The sequence below is a fragment of the Rutidosis leptorrhynchoides genome, chromosome 2, assembly GCF_046630445.1.
Source record: "Rutidosis leptorrhynchoides isolate AG116_Rl617_1_P2 chromosome 2, CSIRO_AGI_Rlap_v1, whole genome shotgun sequence".
Lineage (NCBI taxonomy): Eukaryota > Viridiplantae > Streptophyta > Magnoliopsida > Asterales > Asteraceae > Rutidosis > Rutidosis leptorrhynchoides.
Genome location: NC_092334.1, coordinates 227,017,505 through 227,030,935, shown reverse-complemented (window position 1 = coordinate 227,030,935; position 13,431 = coordinate 227,017,505). Strand labels below are relative to the sequence as shown.

The 13,431-nt window shown below is 33.0% G+C and overlaps 4 protein-coding genes across 4 annotated transcripts; 2 read left to right on the top strand and 2 right to left on the bottom strand.

Moving 5' to 3' along the window:
* Positions 1 to 218: 218 nt before the first annotated feature.
* On the bottom strand, positions 219 to 845 carry LOC139888578 (uncharacterized mitochondrial protein AtMg00860-like). The gene is made up of 2 exons (XM_071871580.1): positions 825 to 845; positions 219 to 680 (listed from the first exon to the last, which is right to left on the bottom strand). The coding sequence occupies exons 1-2, from the start codon at positions 843 to 845 to the stop codon at positions 219 to 221; spliced, it is 483 nt and encodes a 160-aa protein (XP_071727681.1).
* Positions 846 to 1,381: 536 nt separating this feature from the next.
* LOC139888577 (uncharacterized) lies at positions 1,382 to 2,878 on the bottom strand. The gene has a single exon (XM_071871579.1). The coding sequence runs from the start codon at positions 2,876 to 2,878 to the stop codon at positions 1,382 to 1,384; it is 1,497 nt and encodes a 498-aa protein (XP_071727680.1).
* A 6,827-nt stretch (positions 2,879 to 9,705) lies between these two features.
* On the top strand, positions 9,706 to 11,106 carry LOC139888576 (uncharacterized). The gene has a single exon (XM_071871578.1). The coding sequence runs from the start codon at positions 9,706 to 9,708 to the stop codon at positions 11,104 to 11,106; it is 1,401 nt and encodes a 466-aa protein (XP_071727679.1).
* Positions 11,107 to 11,109: 3 nt separating this feature from the next.
* Positions 11,110 to 12,267, top strand: LOC139888575 (uncharacterized). Its single transcript, XM_071871577.1, has one exon. The coding sequence runs from the start codon at positions 11,110 to 11,112 to the stop codon at positions 12,265 to 12,267; it is 1,158 nt and encodes a 385-aa protein (XP_071727678.1).
* The last annotated feature ends 1,164 nt before the right edge of the window (positions 12,268 to 13,431 follow it).

Below are 13,431 nucleotides of genomic sequence, written 5' to 3'. Positions count from 1 at the left end.
AAGGCTCTAACTCGTAAAGGTTTAACCCTTTCTTTTCGGCTTAGGGCATCAGCCACAACATTTGCTTTACCAGGGTGGTATCGGATGTCGCAATCATAATCATTTAATAATTCAACCCAGCGTCGTTGCCTCATGTTGAGTTGTTTTTGGTTCAAAATATGCTGCAAACTCTTATGATCAGTAAAGATGGTACACTTGGTTCCATAAAGGTAGTGTCTCTACATTTTGAGTGCGAAGACTACAACACCAAGTTCTAAATCATGTGTGGTGTAGTTTTGTTCGTGGATCTTTAGTTGACGGGAGGCGTAAGCAATGACCTTTTTCCGTTGCATCAAGACACATCCAAAACCTTGGCGAGAAGCGTCACAGTATACTACAAAATCATTGTTTCCTTCGGGTAGGGACAGGATAGGAGCAGATGTTAACTTCTGTTTCAGAAGTTGGAAAGCAGCTTCATGCACATCGGACCACTCATATTTCTTGCCCTTATGAGTCAAGGCAGTCAATGGTCGTGCAATTTTTGAGAACCCTTCAATGAATCTCTTGTAATAGCCAGCAAGACCTAAGAATTGTCGCAGTTGGGTTGGCGTCTTAGGTGCTTCCCAGTTTCTAATAGATTCAATCTTTGTTGGATCCACTTGTATCCCTTGGCTACTAACCACGTGACTAAGGAATTGTACCTTCGTAGCCAAAACTCGCACTTTGAAAACTTTGCGTACAGTTGTTCCTTCTCAAGTAGTTCCAATAATAGTCTCAGATGTTGCTCATGTTCCGCTTTACTCTTCAAGTATACCAAGATGTCATCGATGAACACGATTACAAACTTGTCCAGATAGGGCTTGCATATACGATTCATAAGGTCCATGAACACTGCAGGAGCATTTGTTAACCCGAATGGCATCACTAGGAATTCGTAATGGCCATAGCGAGTTCTAAACGCTGTCTTGGAGATATCTTCATTCTTCTCCCTCAATTGGTGATAACCAGATCTCAAATCGATCTTAGAGTATACAGATGACCCTTGTAGTTGGTCGAATAGATCATCGATACTCGGTAGTGGATACCTGTTCTTGATAGTTAACTTATTCAGCTCGCGATACTCGATACACATTCGCAGGGATCCATCCTTCTTCTTGACAAAGAGAATGGGGGCTCCCCACGGAGATGAGGTCGGTCGAATGAAAATCCTATCCAACAATTCTTGCAATTGGTTGGACAACTCTTTTAGTTCCGATGGTGCCAATCTATATGGTGATCGTGCAACTGGTGCAGCTCCGGGTACGAGATCTATTTGAAATTCTACCGATCTATGAGGTGGAAGACCAGGTAGTTCTTCAGGAAAGACGTTCAGGAATTCTCAAATGATTTGTACATCTTCAATTCACTTTTCTTCGGTCTTGATATCTTTCACATGTGCAAGGATAGCTTGATAGCCTTTCCTTAAATACTTTTGTGCCTTCATGCACGTAAATATTTGAAGTTTCACGCCGGTTTTATCTCCATAAACCATCAAATTCTCTCCATTGTCAAGGGGTATACGAATCGCCTTCTCGAAACACACGACTTCGGCTCTATTCTTAGACAACCAGTCCATTCCTATTACTACTTCAAAGCTTCCTATTTCAATAGGCATCAGGTCCACTAAAAATGGTTTTCCTTCTAAAACTAAGGTACATTCTTTGTAGATTTTATTAGCCTTCATAAGTTTACCATTCACCAGTTCAATATAGTACTTAGTGTCTATAGGTACATGGTATTTGTCAAAACTAGATTCTATGGATACAAAACTTCTATTGGCACCACAATCAAATAGTACTGAAACAATGTAATTGTTTAGAAGAAACGTACCAGTAACCAAGTCTGGGTCCTCACGAGCCTCGTGAGCATTGATATTGAAGGCTCTTCCTCTTCCTTTCTCTGGTCCTTTCTTGTTTGGACATTCATTTCTAAAGTGCCCCTTCTGACTGCACTCATAACACGTCTTCACCATACCAGTATTAGCATCAGGAGGATTTGCAGTACCAGTAGTCTTTGACCAGTAGTTCTTGGTCAGATGCACTATTTTCTTGCACTTCCCACACGTCACAGTGCATCTTCCCTCATGATGCCTCTCACACCTTGAACAATAAGGAGCTTTTCCTTGATTCCCCTTTCCAGAAACTTCCTGCTTTTTGGATGACTGAGAGTTAAAGTTTCCAGTCCACTTCCTCTTATTATCCCCAGACTTCACCTCAGCAGCACTCCGTTGAGTAATTTGATTCATGAGATCATTTGCCATATTAATAGTCTCTTGCAAAGTTTGGGGTTTAGAAGCATGAACACTAGCTTGAATGTTTTCAGAGAGACCCTTAACATAATGGTCGATTTTCTTCCTTTCAGTTGGGACCATTCCCGGACACAGCAGAATCAATTCCAAATAGCGGTTGGTGTAAGTAGCAAGATCAGTCCCAATAACCTTTAGATCCCATAACTCAGCCTCCATCTTTTTAACTTCATTATCGGGACAATACTCAGCAGTCATACGAGTTTTGATGTCTTTCCAAGGGATGGCATGAGCAGCCTCGAGACCCATAGGTCGAGCAATGGAATTCCACCAGGTCAAGGCCTTACCTTCCAGTGTGGAAGTAGTAAACTTTACCCAGTTAGCTTGTGCACAGTTACTAATACTAAACACTGACTCCATCTTCTCAATCCAATGGGTTAGACCCACTGGTCCTTCAGTGCCTTTGAATGGTAGTGGCTTACAAGCCATAAACTCCTTGTAAGTGCAGTTTTGTCTCGTGTTCGAGCCTCCAGGCATATTAGCCAATGCAGCGGAGACACCTTCATTGATAAGGGCTCGAAGTTCTTCAGGACTATAAGTTCGTCTTCCAGACATTGTTCTTCAAACAATAAATACAGAGTTAGCGTATTGTTAAATAATCGGGTGATTTCTCCATTCGGAGGGGGTCGTAGTAGCTTGGTGAATGGCTAGGACTTTCGTCCTCGAAGTCGGAGAGAATGATGGGGTTAGTGTTGACATATTATCTAAAAGAAAACAAGTGAATCTAGAGTAACAAGTAAGTAAGGAAACTTATAATCATCTAGTTATAGATTAGGCTTATTAACGTATCCTATAGGTAGACACACTAATGCATCCTAATTCCCTATAACCAGAGCTCTGATACCAACTGTAATTCCCCGTTAAAATGTGGCATTGACGTGCTGTATTACCATAGGTCAAAGTCTGATCGATGCAAGCTATATGCAACGTTTTAAAAACAATAGTGGCATTTTATTCAAAAACCAAACGTTTTACAATACTTAAAGAAAACCAACAAAATACTAATCAAAACCAAATGCATTTAAAATGTAAATACATAATGCTACTATCAAAGTTTAAACAAATCTTCATTTCCAATGCATGACCTCTACTGCCTTACTAGCTAGAGCGGAAGCATTCCCTAATTACCTGAGAATAAACATGTAAAAACGTCAACACAAAGGTTGAGTGAATTATTGGTTTAAGTAGTATAAAGTGTAGAGTATAGACCACAAGATTTCGTATGCATGCTTTGCCGGCATCGTTAAAAATATAAAAAGATTCTATAAGTTTGAGCACCTAGTAACTAAGCCTTAACGTTTCTTTAGTACCCCTGTTGTTATGTACACCTAACAAAAATGTACCACCTCAAATAGTATACGCCCGTTAAGTTTAGGTTAGTTTCTAACCCAGAAGGACGGGGATGTCAAGCCCTATGAATCCATATACATCTATTCACATCCACCAGTTCTTATAACCGGTAGTTACTAGTTACCAAAGCTAAGGGATTTTCGGTTATAACTCAGCATAGAATGTAAGTTTAGTACTTGTGTCTACTTGTAAAACAGAAAAAGACATGTATTCTCACCCCAAAAACAGTTTATAAAACAATTAAAAAGTTGGGGCTATGACTCACCTTATGAGCGCAGTAAACAGTATGATAGTAAATAGCAGCGGTAGTCCAAAGTTGTCAACCTATCATCATTAGGTTTAAGTTAGTTGGATCATCATGGTCATCATCATCATCATCATTATAGTTATGTGTTTGATATATATGTTCATATATATTATCGGTGTCCTTTCTAGAGTTTACAATGTTAATCATTCCCACAGTTTAGATGTTGCATAATTTAAACGATCCTCGTTGCTATCAAGTAAGTCAATGGACAGCCAGATGTAACTGGGGGACCGGACTCTTGATCCGACTTTAAGTCGTGACATTCGAGATCCACAACCTTATCCCAAACTGGCAACCTAGACACCATCCATGACCGTAAGTAGCGGTGAGTCTCGTGAAAGTCATACGTTATTTGTTTGTGATTTTTAATTCCACGTATGTTCTAGTGAGTATAGGAATACATCACTTGTTTATTTCCGTTTTTGATAGATATTCTATTACCCTTTAATAATATTTAAGTCACATTATAATTTCTTTACATTATTTCTTTTCATATATATATATTTACACACATACACATATACTTCTAATTATGTAGTACGTATATATGTATCTACATCTATACATGCGTGCACTCATGTATTCATGTATATCTTCATATACGCATGAACATAAGATTTCATATATATCTATATGCTTCATATATACCATATCAAAGTTTTATCAACATAATACTTTATAGCAATAATATCCATATTCAATCATATTCGTTATAATGTAAGTATTATCTTTAAAGTTTTAATTCATAACTTATACTTAATAATATTAACTTCATAATATTATTATGTTCATTACCATTAGGTTCTCATCACAATTCATTATCACTTAATAATTCAATAATGTCTTCAAAATAATCTTCCTACTTTCCATGATAATATTCATAATGATACAATTTTATTCATACTTTTAAAAATCTTAATACTTTCATTCGTTACCATTCAAGTATTTTCTTTAAAGTTCATGTCCTCTACAAAATTTAGATCTATAAAGTTTATTCATGTTCATAGCTATCATAGTTAATGTTCATACTTATCATCTTTATATTATCCATATTCATACATATACATAATCTTCATATTATTTAATATGCATATTAATACTTGTAAATTCTATATATATTCATCACAGCATATTTATAATCATAACTTAATCATATTAATCATATTAATCATATTCATTATTCTTAATTCTTCAAGTTAAGCTTATTATTATTACATAAACATCATTCTTTTATTCACAACTATATTATTAACCATCTTCATGTGTTTATTTATTTTCTTGTTTATAATCATAAACTAATAACATAAGATTTAAAAAAAATTAAAAGTATAATTAGTTTATAGTTTTAGGGATACCTGAAGTGTATTAGAGCTAAGAAAAAGAGGGTGTTTTGATGGTGACAGGAAAACCGAACAGCAGCAGCAAATCAGGAGCAAAAACTGCAGCAAAATTCGAGCCTTTTCAAGGGTGTTTGGGTCGCGGACAGCAGCAATCAAAAACGAAGCAGCAGGGTGTTCTTATGGGTGGGTTTTTGGGCTGTTTTGAAGGCGCAGAAACAGCAGCAGGAGCTGCATATGGTGGCGGCTATGGGGCTGCAGAAAACACAGCAAAGTGGCGGATAGTGGTGGCGGTTTTGGCTACCAAAAAAATGCAGCAGCAGCAAGAGTAGCAGAAGGGCTGTTTTGGCGGCCTGAGGTGGTGATGATGGTTCGGTAGTGGTGGCCGAAGGGTGGTAGGGTGGTGGTTGGTTCGGTTGGCTGAAGAAAAAGAGGGAGGGAGAAGTGGGTATGGTTGGCGAGTTTTAGAGAGGAGAGGAGAGAGTTGGAGTGATTTTTGAGAGGTGAATTTGTGAATTAAAAATTAGGAGCTAGGGGGTTCCTTTTATAGTGCATTAGTTAGAGTTAGGATCAAAATTCAATTGTTCAAGGTAACTAGAGAAGAGACTTACGATTAGCTTAAAATTGGTTTGAAATTAGGATTAGGCTTGATTTAGGATTAGGATAAAAGTTTTAGGAATTATCTCTTTTAATTATCTATTTATTTATTATTATTTTTTCAGCCGATTAAATATATATATTATTTATATTTTTTTTGGTTTTTATATATATATTTATTATATATATATATAATTTAATTTTTATCATTTTAATTAATGTGCATCTTAGTCGCCGCACATTTTATTCACGTTAGTCCTTCGTTAAATTTTTTTTTTTTTTGATGATGACGAACCATGATCGTTAGTTTAGGTAACCTCGTTACCCACTTCTTTCATTAGTTTCGGTTTTCTAACCGAGTTTGTTTGTTTTGGACCACCTAAGTTTCAAGTTCGTTAAAAAAAATGATCGAAAAAGTTGGAGTGTTATAGAAAGGATCCACGGTTGCTTTAAGAGATGTGGATATTCCGGTATGTTAGTTGGTAATTCTGAGATGATGAAGACACTTCTACCACCACAATATAGATACTTGGCACATGTTTTGATTCATTGCCTTGTAAGTAGAAAAGCTAGTTTTGACAAGTTTAATGAGAAGATGCAGAGCATGTTTGTTGCTCTTGTCCTGAAAGCTCCTTGCGATTTCTCGAGATTTGTCTTTCATTATTTCAAATCTAACCACTTCAGCACAACACAAAAGTATCTCATCTATGCGAGATTTCTTCTGCTAATCATCAATGATGCAACACCCTGTCTACCTAAAATTGAACCTGATGTTATCCAGCTGGCTCCTATGAATGTTGTGACCTTTATATGGATGATGCAGACTAGAAATGATGAACTCAGACCTGATTTTGATAGGGTATTTGTCTGTCATCTAAAGAGGGAGAATTATAGGTGTCCACCGGGGAATGAGTGGAGAAATGAAGACTCTGACTCTAACTATGAGGTGACTGATGATGTGGAAGAAGAAGATGATAACCAAAGGAATGTAGGTGAAACTCGAGGAGTTGATCAAGGTGATAACCATGATGATGATGATGACGCTACTGAGGAAGATACTGAGTTGGTTCGTAGGAAGAGAAAAGGAAAGGAATCGATGTCCTCTGAACAGCCGCAAAAGAAAGAGAGGAGAACAAAGCATCACAATGACTCACCTCAACGATCATCTCACGAAGGTTCTCGACAAGAAACTCAACATTTTTGGGGCTTTTTAGGGGGTTTTTATAACCACCCTCACTTTTGCACTTCTACTTTTACTATTTTACCCTTAAGACTTTTGTGCTCGTAAATTTATTTAGCAAAACGTTGATCAAATAGTAAACTTTTAGTCGACACTCACTGCTAATTAAAGTTCACTCTTTCAGTGTTAAATAAATATTAAACTATATATAAATAACAATGAGACTTTTTTTATAAAAATGAAAACTATTGGGAACTAAATAAAATAAACAAAAGTTAAGGTCCAATTAAAATGAAAATAATAATGATCAAATTTTAATTAATATATATATATATATATATATATATATATATATATATATATATATATATATATATATATATATATATATATATATATATATATATATATATATATATATATATATATATATATATAAGAATGTCGAATAAAAAAATAAATAAAAGATAATAATAATAATAATACTAGTCGGCTGGAAAGTTTATATATATATATATATATATATATATATCTTCTTTAATCCTAATCGTAAGTGATAACTAACAAAAGCTAATTCTAATCTAATTCAAGAGTGTTAATTCTAATCCTAATCACAATTTGAGTTGTAATCAAATACTAAAACCAATCACTATATAAAGACTACCTAGCTATTCACAAATTTGCATCACAAAAAATTGAAATTTTCTCTCCTTGCACCCCTGAATTCGGCAGTTTTACAACCACCATCACCATCACTTTCGGCCAAAAAACAGCCACCACCATTCTGTAGCGTTTTCTTCAACCATCACCATCGCCACTTGCAGAAGCTTTCTGTTGTCATCCGCCACCCAAAACAGCCCACAAAAACTCCCTGCAGCCATCTGTTTTCTGCTGCTGATCGCCACCCTCAACCGCCACTTTTACGGTTGTTTTCTGCTGTCTTTAACAGCCACCAATTGCCGCCACCACCTGCTGTGTTTCTACTGTTTCTACGTGAGAAAAACAGACCCAATCAAAAGGTAATAATTATGTTTAATGATAGAGATGGTTAATGTTAAAAATTGGTAATTGTAGATTGATAAAAAAACAAAAGAAGATAGGTATATAAATATATTTATGCGTATGACTATGTATGTGTATCATGTTTTTAAATTGGTTATATACAAGTATGATTAGAATACGTATAAGTATATGTACATGTATAAAAGAATTTGAACATGAATTATTAATAGTTAAGATGACGATTTTTAATGATTAAAAGCTATGTATGATAAGTATATATAAATATATATATATATATATATATATATATATATATATATATATATATATATATATATATATATATATATATATATATATATATATATATATATATATATATATATATATATATATCAGGGCCGGACTTTGGGCCGGGCCCAAAGTGCAACCGCACTGGGCATCGAATATTAAGGGGCATCAAATTGTTAGTCCATGTTCATGTATACTAGGTTCAGTTAAGGCCCAAATTTAAGCCCAACATAAAAATTTTAACGGGCTATATGCTGCCTTCCCTTCCCAGCTTCCCTGATTCATTCCACTCTTCTCAATCTATTACGGAGAAGAAAAAAAAGGGGGAAAAAAAGCCGTATGAATAGGGCATCCAAACGACCAAATCACGCCATTAATTTCTCCCAATTTCCAATTCAAGATTTGCAATCGGTTAATTTCTCTAGTACATCAAACACCATAAATAATCCATCCACGCTCCACCACAATGATTCAAGAATATTTTTTGTTCTATAATTTTTCCCCAAATTGCGAATTTAGATCTTTAAGTTTTTCTACTTTTATTTCTCTGCAATATCATTTGAATTCGTTTCACTCGACACTCAAGTCTGCAACAATTATTTGGTATGTATTCTTAATTTCTTATGTTTTAATTTATTTTGTTTATTGTTCTTATGTTTATGACTTATCAATTTTCTGTTTTAATGTTCATCTGCTGCTGTGCTGCAACAATCTGTTATTTTGTTCAATTTTTTGTGTTTACTCTGTTCAACTGCAGTCTGCAAGCCTGTGTATGTTCAGATTATGCATTTACTTTTTCGATTTTATGTTTTTACTGTTATTATATGTTCAGCAGTTCAGTTTATATGTCTAAAGTAATCTTTGATAGTCTGTTATTATATGTGGCTTTGTTAAAAACATTTAGTTAAAATTTAAAATAAGAGTTGATTTGAGTAAATTAGTTATAAAAATTGAGTTACTGAATCTGAGTTGTTAAAATCAGTTTGTTAAAATTGAGTTACTGAATCTGAGTTAAAATCTGAGTTTTTTTTTTTTTTTTTGAAACAGAATGTTAATCTTTTTGAAACAGAATGTTAATCTTTATGCTACAATTTGTGTTTTTTTATACAGAATGCTAATCTTTATGTTTTTGTTTGATTGTTTGTAGGAAAAAGAAAAGAACGAGGTTGATTTACTTTGCTAATATCATAAATAAAGAATAAGGAACTAAGACTGATTGAAGAAGAAAACTAGAAAAGATAAGGTGATATCTTTCCTTGATTTTTGTTTGTCTACATTGTTTATTGGTTTTGTTAAATTTCGTTGATATATAAAAAGTATGCATCGTACACAACCATCCGGTGCTCAAAATAGAAAAAGAAGAAGACAACAACAAGCGCTTACTCAATCTTTACAAGGATCTTTAAATAAGTTTTTGGTTAAACCTCAAAGTAATGCTAATGTTAATGAAAATTTAGTTGAAGAAAATAATGTTGAAGAGAATGATGTTGAAATAAATGATGGTTGTGAAAATTGTGTTGAAGAGAATAATGTAGAAAAAAATAAAAACGAAAACGAAAACAATAAAACATTTGGAGATAATGCAAATCAAAGTCCTATTAAAGAAAATAATGATTGTCTAGATAGTTCTTGCGATAATAGATTTAATTGCAATATTTTTGATGTGAGAATTTGGGATGGTTTAAGTTCAAACATGAAAGATTTACTTGTAAGCAAGTGGCCTCCTGCTAGAGAAACAAATTTAGAGTACCCAAAAGATAAATTAAATAGACACTTTTCTGATTTATATTATCTACATACGTTACGAAATAATGACACAACTGATAGAAAATGGTTAGTTTATTCAAAAGAGCTTGATAAAGTTTTTTGTTTTTGTTGCAAGTTATTTAAGAATCCTATATGTAAAAGTGAATTAGGAAATGTGGGAATAAATGATTGGAGGCATCTTAGTGAAAAGTTAAAGAATCATGAAAGTAGTTCGGAACATATGAAAAATTTAGAAACTTGGGCTGAGTTACGAATGAGGTTAAATTTGAATCAAACAATAGATAAAGAGTTACAAGAGCTTATTAAAAAAGATACCGATCATTGGAAAGAAGTTTTAGTTAGGATAATTGCCACTGTTAAATGTTTAGCTGTATATAATTTGCCTTTTCGTGGTACAAATGAAAAGCTTTATGAAAATTCTAATGGAAACTTTTTAGGAATACTTCAAATGATTGCCGAGTTTGATCCTGTAATGAAACAACATTTTCGTAGAATTGAAAACAAAGAAACTCATTTTCATTATCTTAGTCATAAAATTCAAAATGAATTAATTGAAATGTTAGCAACTGAGGTAAAAAAGGCAATAATTAAAAAAATCAAAGAATCAAAATATTTTTCAATAATTCTCGATTGCACCCCCGATGTAAGTCACAAAGAACAAATGACTTTAATAATAAGATGTGTTGATGTGTCTAGCTCACCAATAAAAGTGGAGGAGTTTTTTCTAGAGTTTTTAATTGTAGAAGATACATCAGGTTTAGGACTTTTCAAAAAACTACAAGAGGTTTTGAAATCCCTTGATTTAGATATTAAATATGTAAGAGGACAAGGATATGATAATGGATCAAACATGAAAGGAAAACATTCAGGTGTAAGTACAAGATTACTTGAAATAAATCCTAGAGCTTTTTATGTGCCATGTGGTTGTCATTCTCTAAATTTAGTTTTATGAAATATGGCAAATTCTTGTCATAAAGCAAAAACTTTTTTTGGAACTTGTCAAACAATATATAACGTGTTTTCTAATTCTACAAAACGGTGGACTGTTTTACTTAATTATATTGACGATTTGACTTTAAAATCTTTGTCTGCTACTCGTTGGGAAAGTCACGTAGAAAGTGTAAAAGCTATAATAACTCAAATTCCTCAAATAAAAGAAGCTTTAACACAATTATCTGAAGTATGTGAAGATGGAAAAGTGTGTAGAGATGCAAAATCATTGATAGATGGTGAATTTTCAAGTTTTGAATTTATTCTAAGTTTGGTTATTTGGTATGAGATTTTATTTAAAATAAATTTAGTTAGTAAAAAATTCCAATCGAAAGATATGCTTCTTGATGTTGCGATTCAAAGTTTAGATGGATTGGTTACTTTCTTTGATAATTATAGGGAAACTGGATTTGACAAAGCTATTATTGAAGCTAAAAAAATTGCAGAAACCATTGATGTTGAACCTGAATTTCCTGTTAAACGTGTTTCCTGTAGAAAAAAACAATTTGATGAGAATCCAAATACCGAAAGAGAACAACAATCGGCTAAAGAAAAGTTTAAAACTGATTACTTTCTTGTTTTAGTTGATATGGCTCTTTCACAATTAAAGACTAGATTTGAACAAATGAAACATTTTGAAACTATTTTTGGTTTTATGTTTGATGCATCAAAATTATATTATTTAGATGATGATCTCTTGAAAACTAGTTGTTTAGATCTTGAAATTGCTTTAACATATGAAAAAGATTCGGATATTGATGGAGATGATTTATTTAGGGAGTTACAATCTTTGCAGAAAATGTTGCCTAAAGGAGCATACGAGGGAGCAAAGCCGTGGACGTCACTTGAGATTATGGAGTTTACGAAGAAGTTGGATATTTTTCCAAACATTTTACTTGCATACGAGATTTTGCTAACTGTACCGGTCACTGTAGCATCTGCAGAACGGAGTTTTTCAAAATTGAAGTTGTTGAAAAGTTATTTACGGAATACAATGAGTCAAGATCGGTTAAACGGGCTAGCAATTATAAGTATTGAAAATAGATTTCTATCTAATGTAGATTATGATAAAATGATTGAAGTTTTTGCATCAAAAAATGCACGTAGACATCATTTTAGGTGATTTGTAGTTCTGAACATATATATTTGAATTGTATTCGTTAAATAAAAAATGGGCGTGAGGATGAGCCTCCTAGCTTGACTGGGTTCCAAACCCCCAAATTTTCTTGTTGTGCTATTAATTTATTTTGAGGGGGGCAAAGGGCATATTTTTGAGATGTTCGCACCGGGCATTGAAATTCTCAGGACCGTCCCTGATATATATATATATATATATATATATATATATATATATATATATATATATATATATATATATATATATATATATATATATATATATATTATGATAATAATGGTGATAATTATGATCTATATAAAAATTATAATGATTAAAAAAACGTTAGGTAGATTTTAATAAACGTGAGATAAAACGTTGTTAAATAAATTATGACTTAAACTATAGTTATTAGTTATAATCTAATGGATAAAACTAACTAATATGGTAAATATAATGCTTAAGTTACTTATCTTTTAGAAAGAGTTAATAATAATATGGTGACGATTATTAGAATATAACTATTATTACTATACTATAAAAACGTTTTACTAAATATTATTATATATTATAAAACAACTATGTACTATTTAAAACGTATTATTATTTTACAAACTATTACACGCTTACATATATATATTAAGGAAAATATTAATACATTAATGGATATAATAAACTCATTAATAATATAGTAAATTATACGCTCAAAATAAGTGAAGGTTATAATTAAAAGATAACGTACAATTCATGCAAACTTCACCGCTACTTACGGTCGTAAGTTGATGATGTCTAGGTCGCCATTTATGGGAATAGCTTGTGGATCTCGAATGTCATGACTTAGATTCTGATCAAGAGTCCTGGGCCCCCGGTTACATCTGGTCATTCCTGACTTACTTGATAGCAACGAAGTTTGAGTAAAGTTGTACAATGTCTTGTAAAAGATTATAACCCGAACTTTATAAAATTGGGAAGTTACTATAAATGGAAACTTTCCGTAAATAGTAATCTTCCGAAAATAGAAACTCTTTTAGTAAACCATCACTATTAATATAGTTAATTTATATACTTTTATCTGTTAGGAAAATCTGATCATACATTCTATCTCTAAGTTGAGATCTCGGTCACGTCCTTCCATTCAATTTTTTCATTTGTAGAATAACTCTTCGTTTG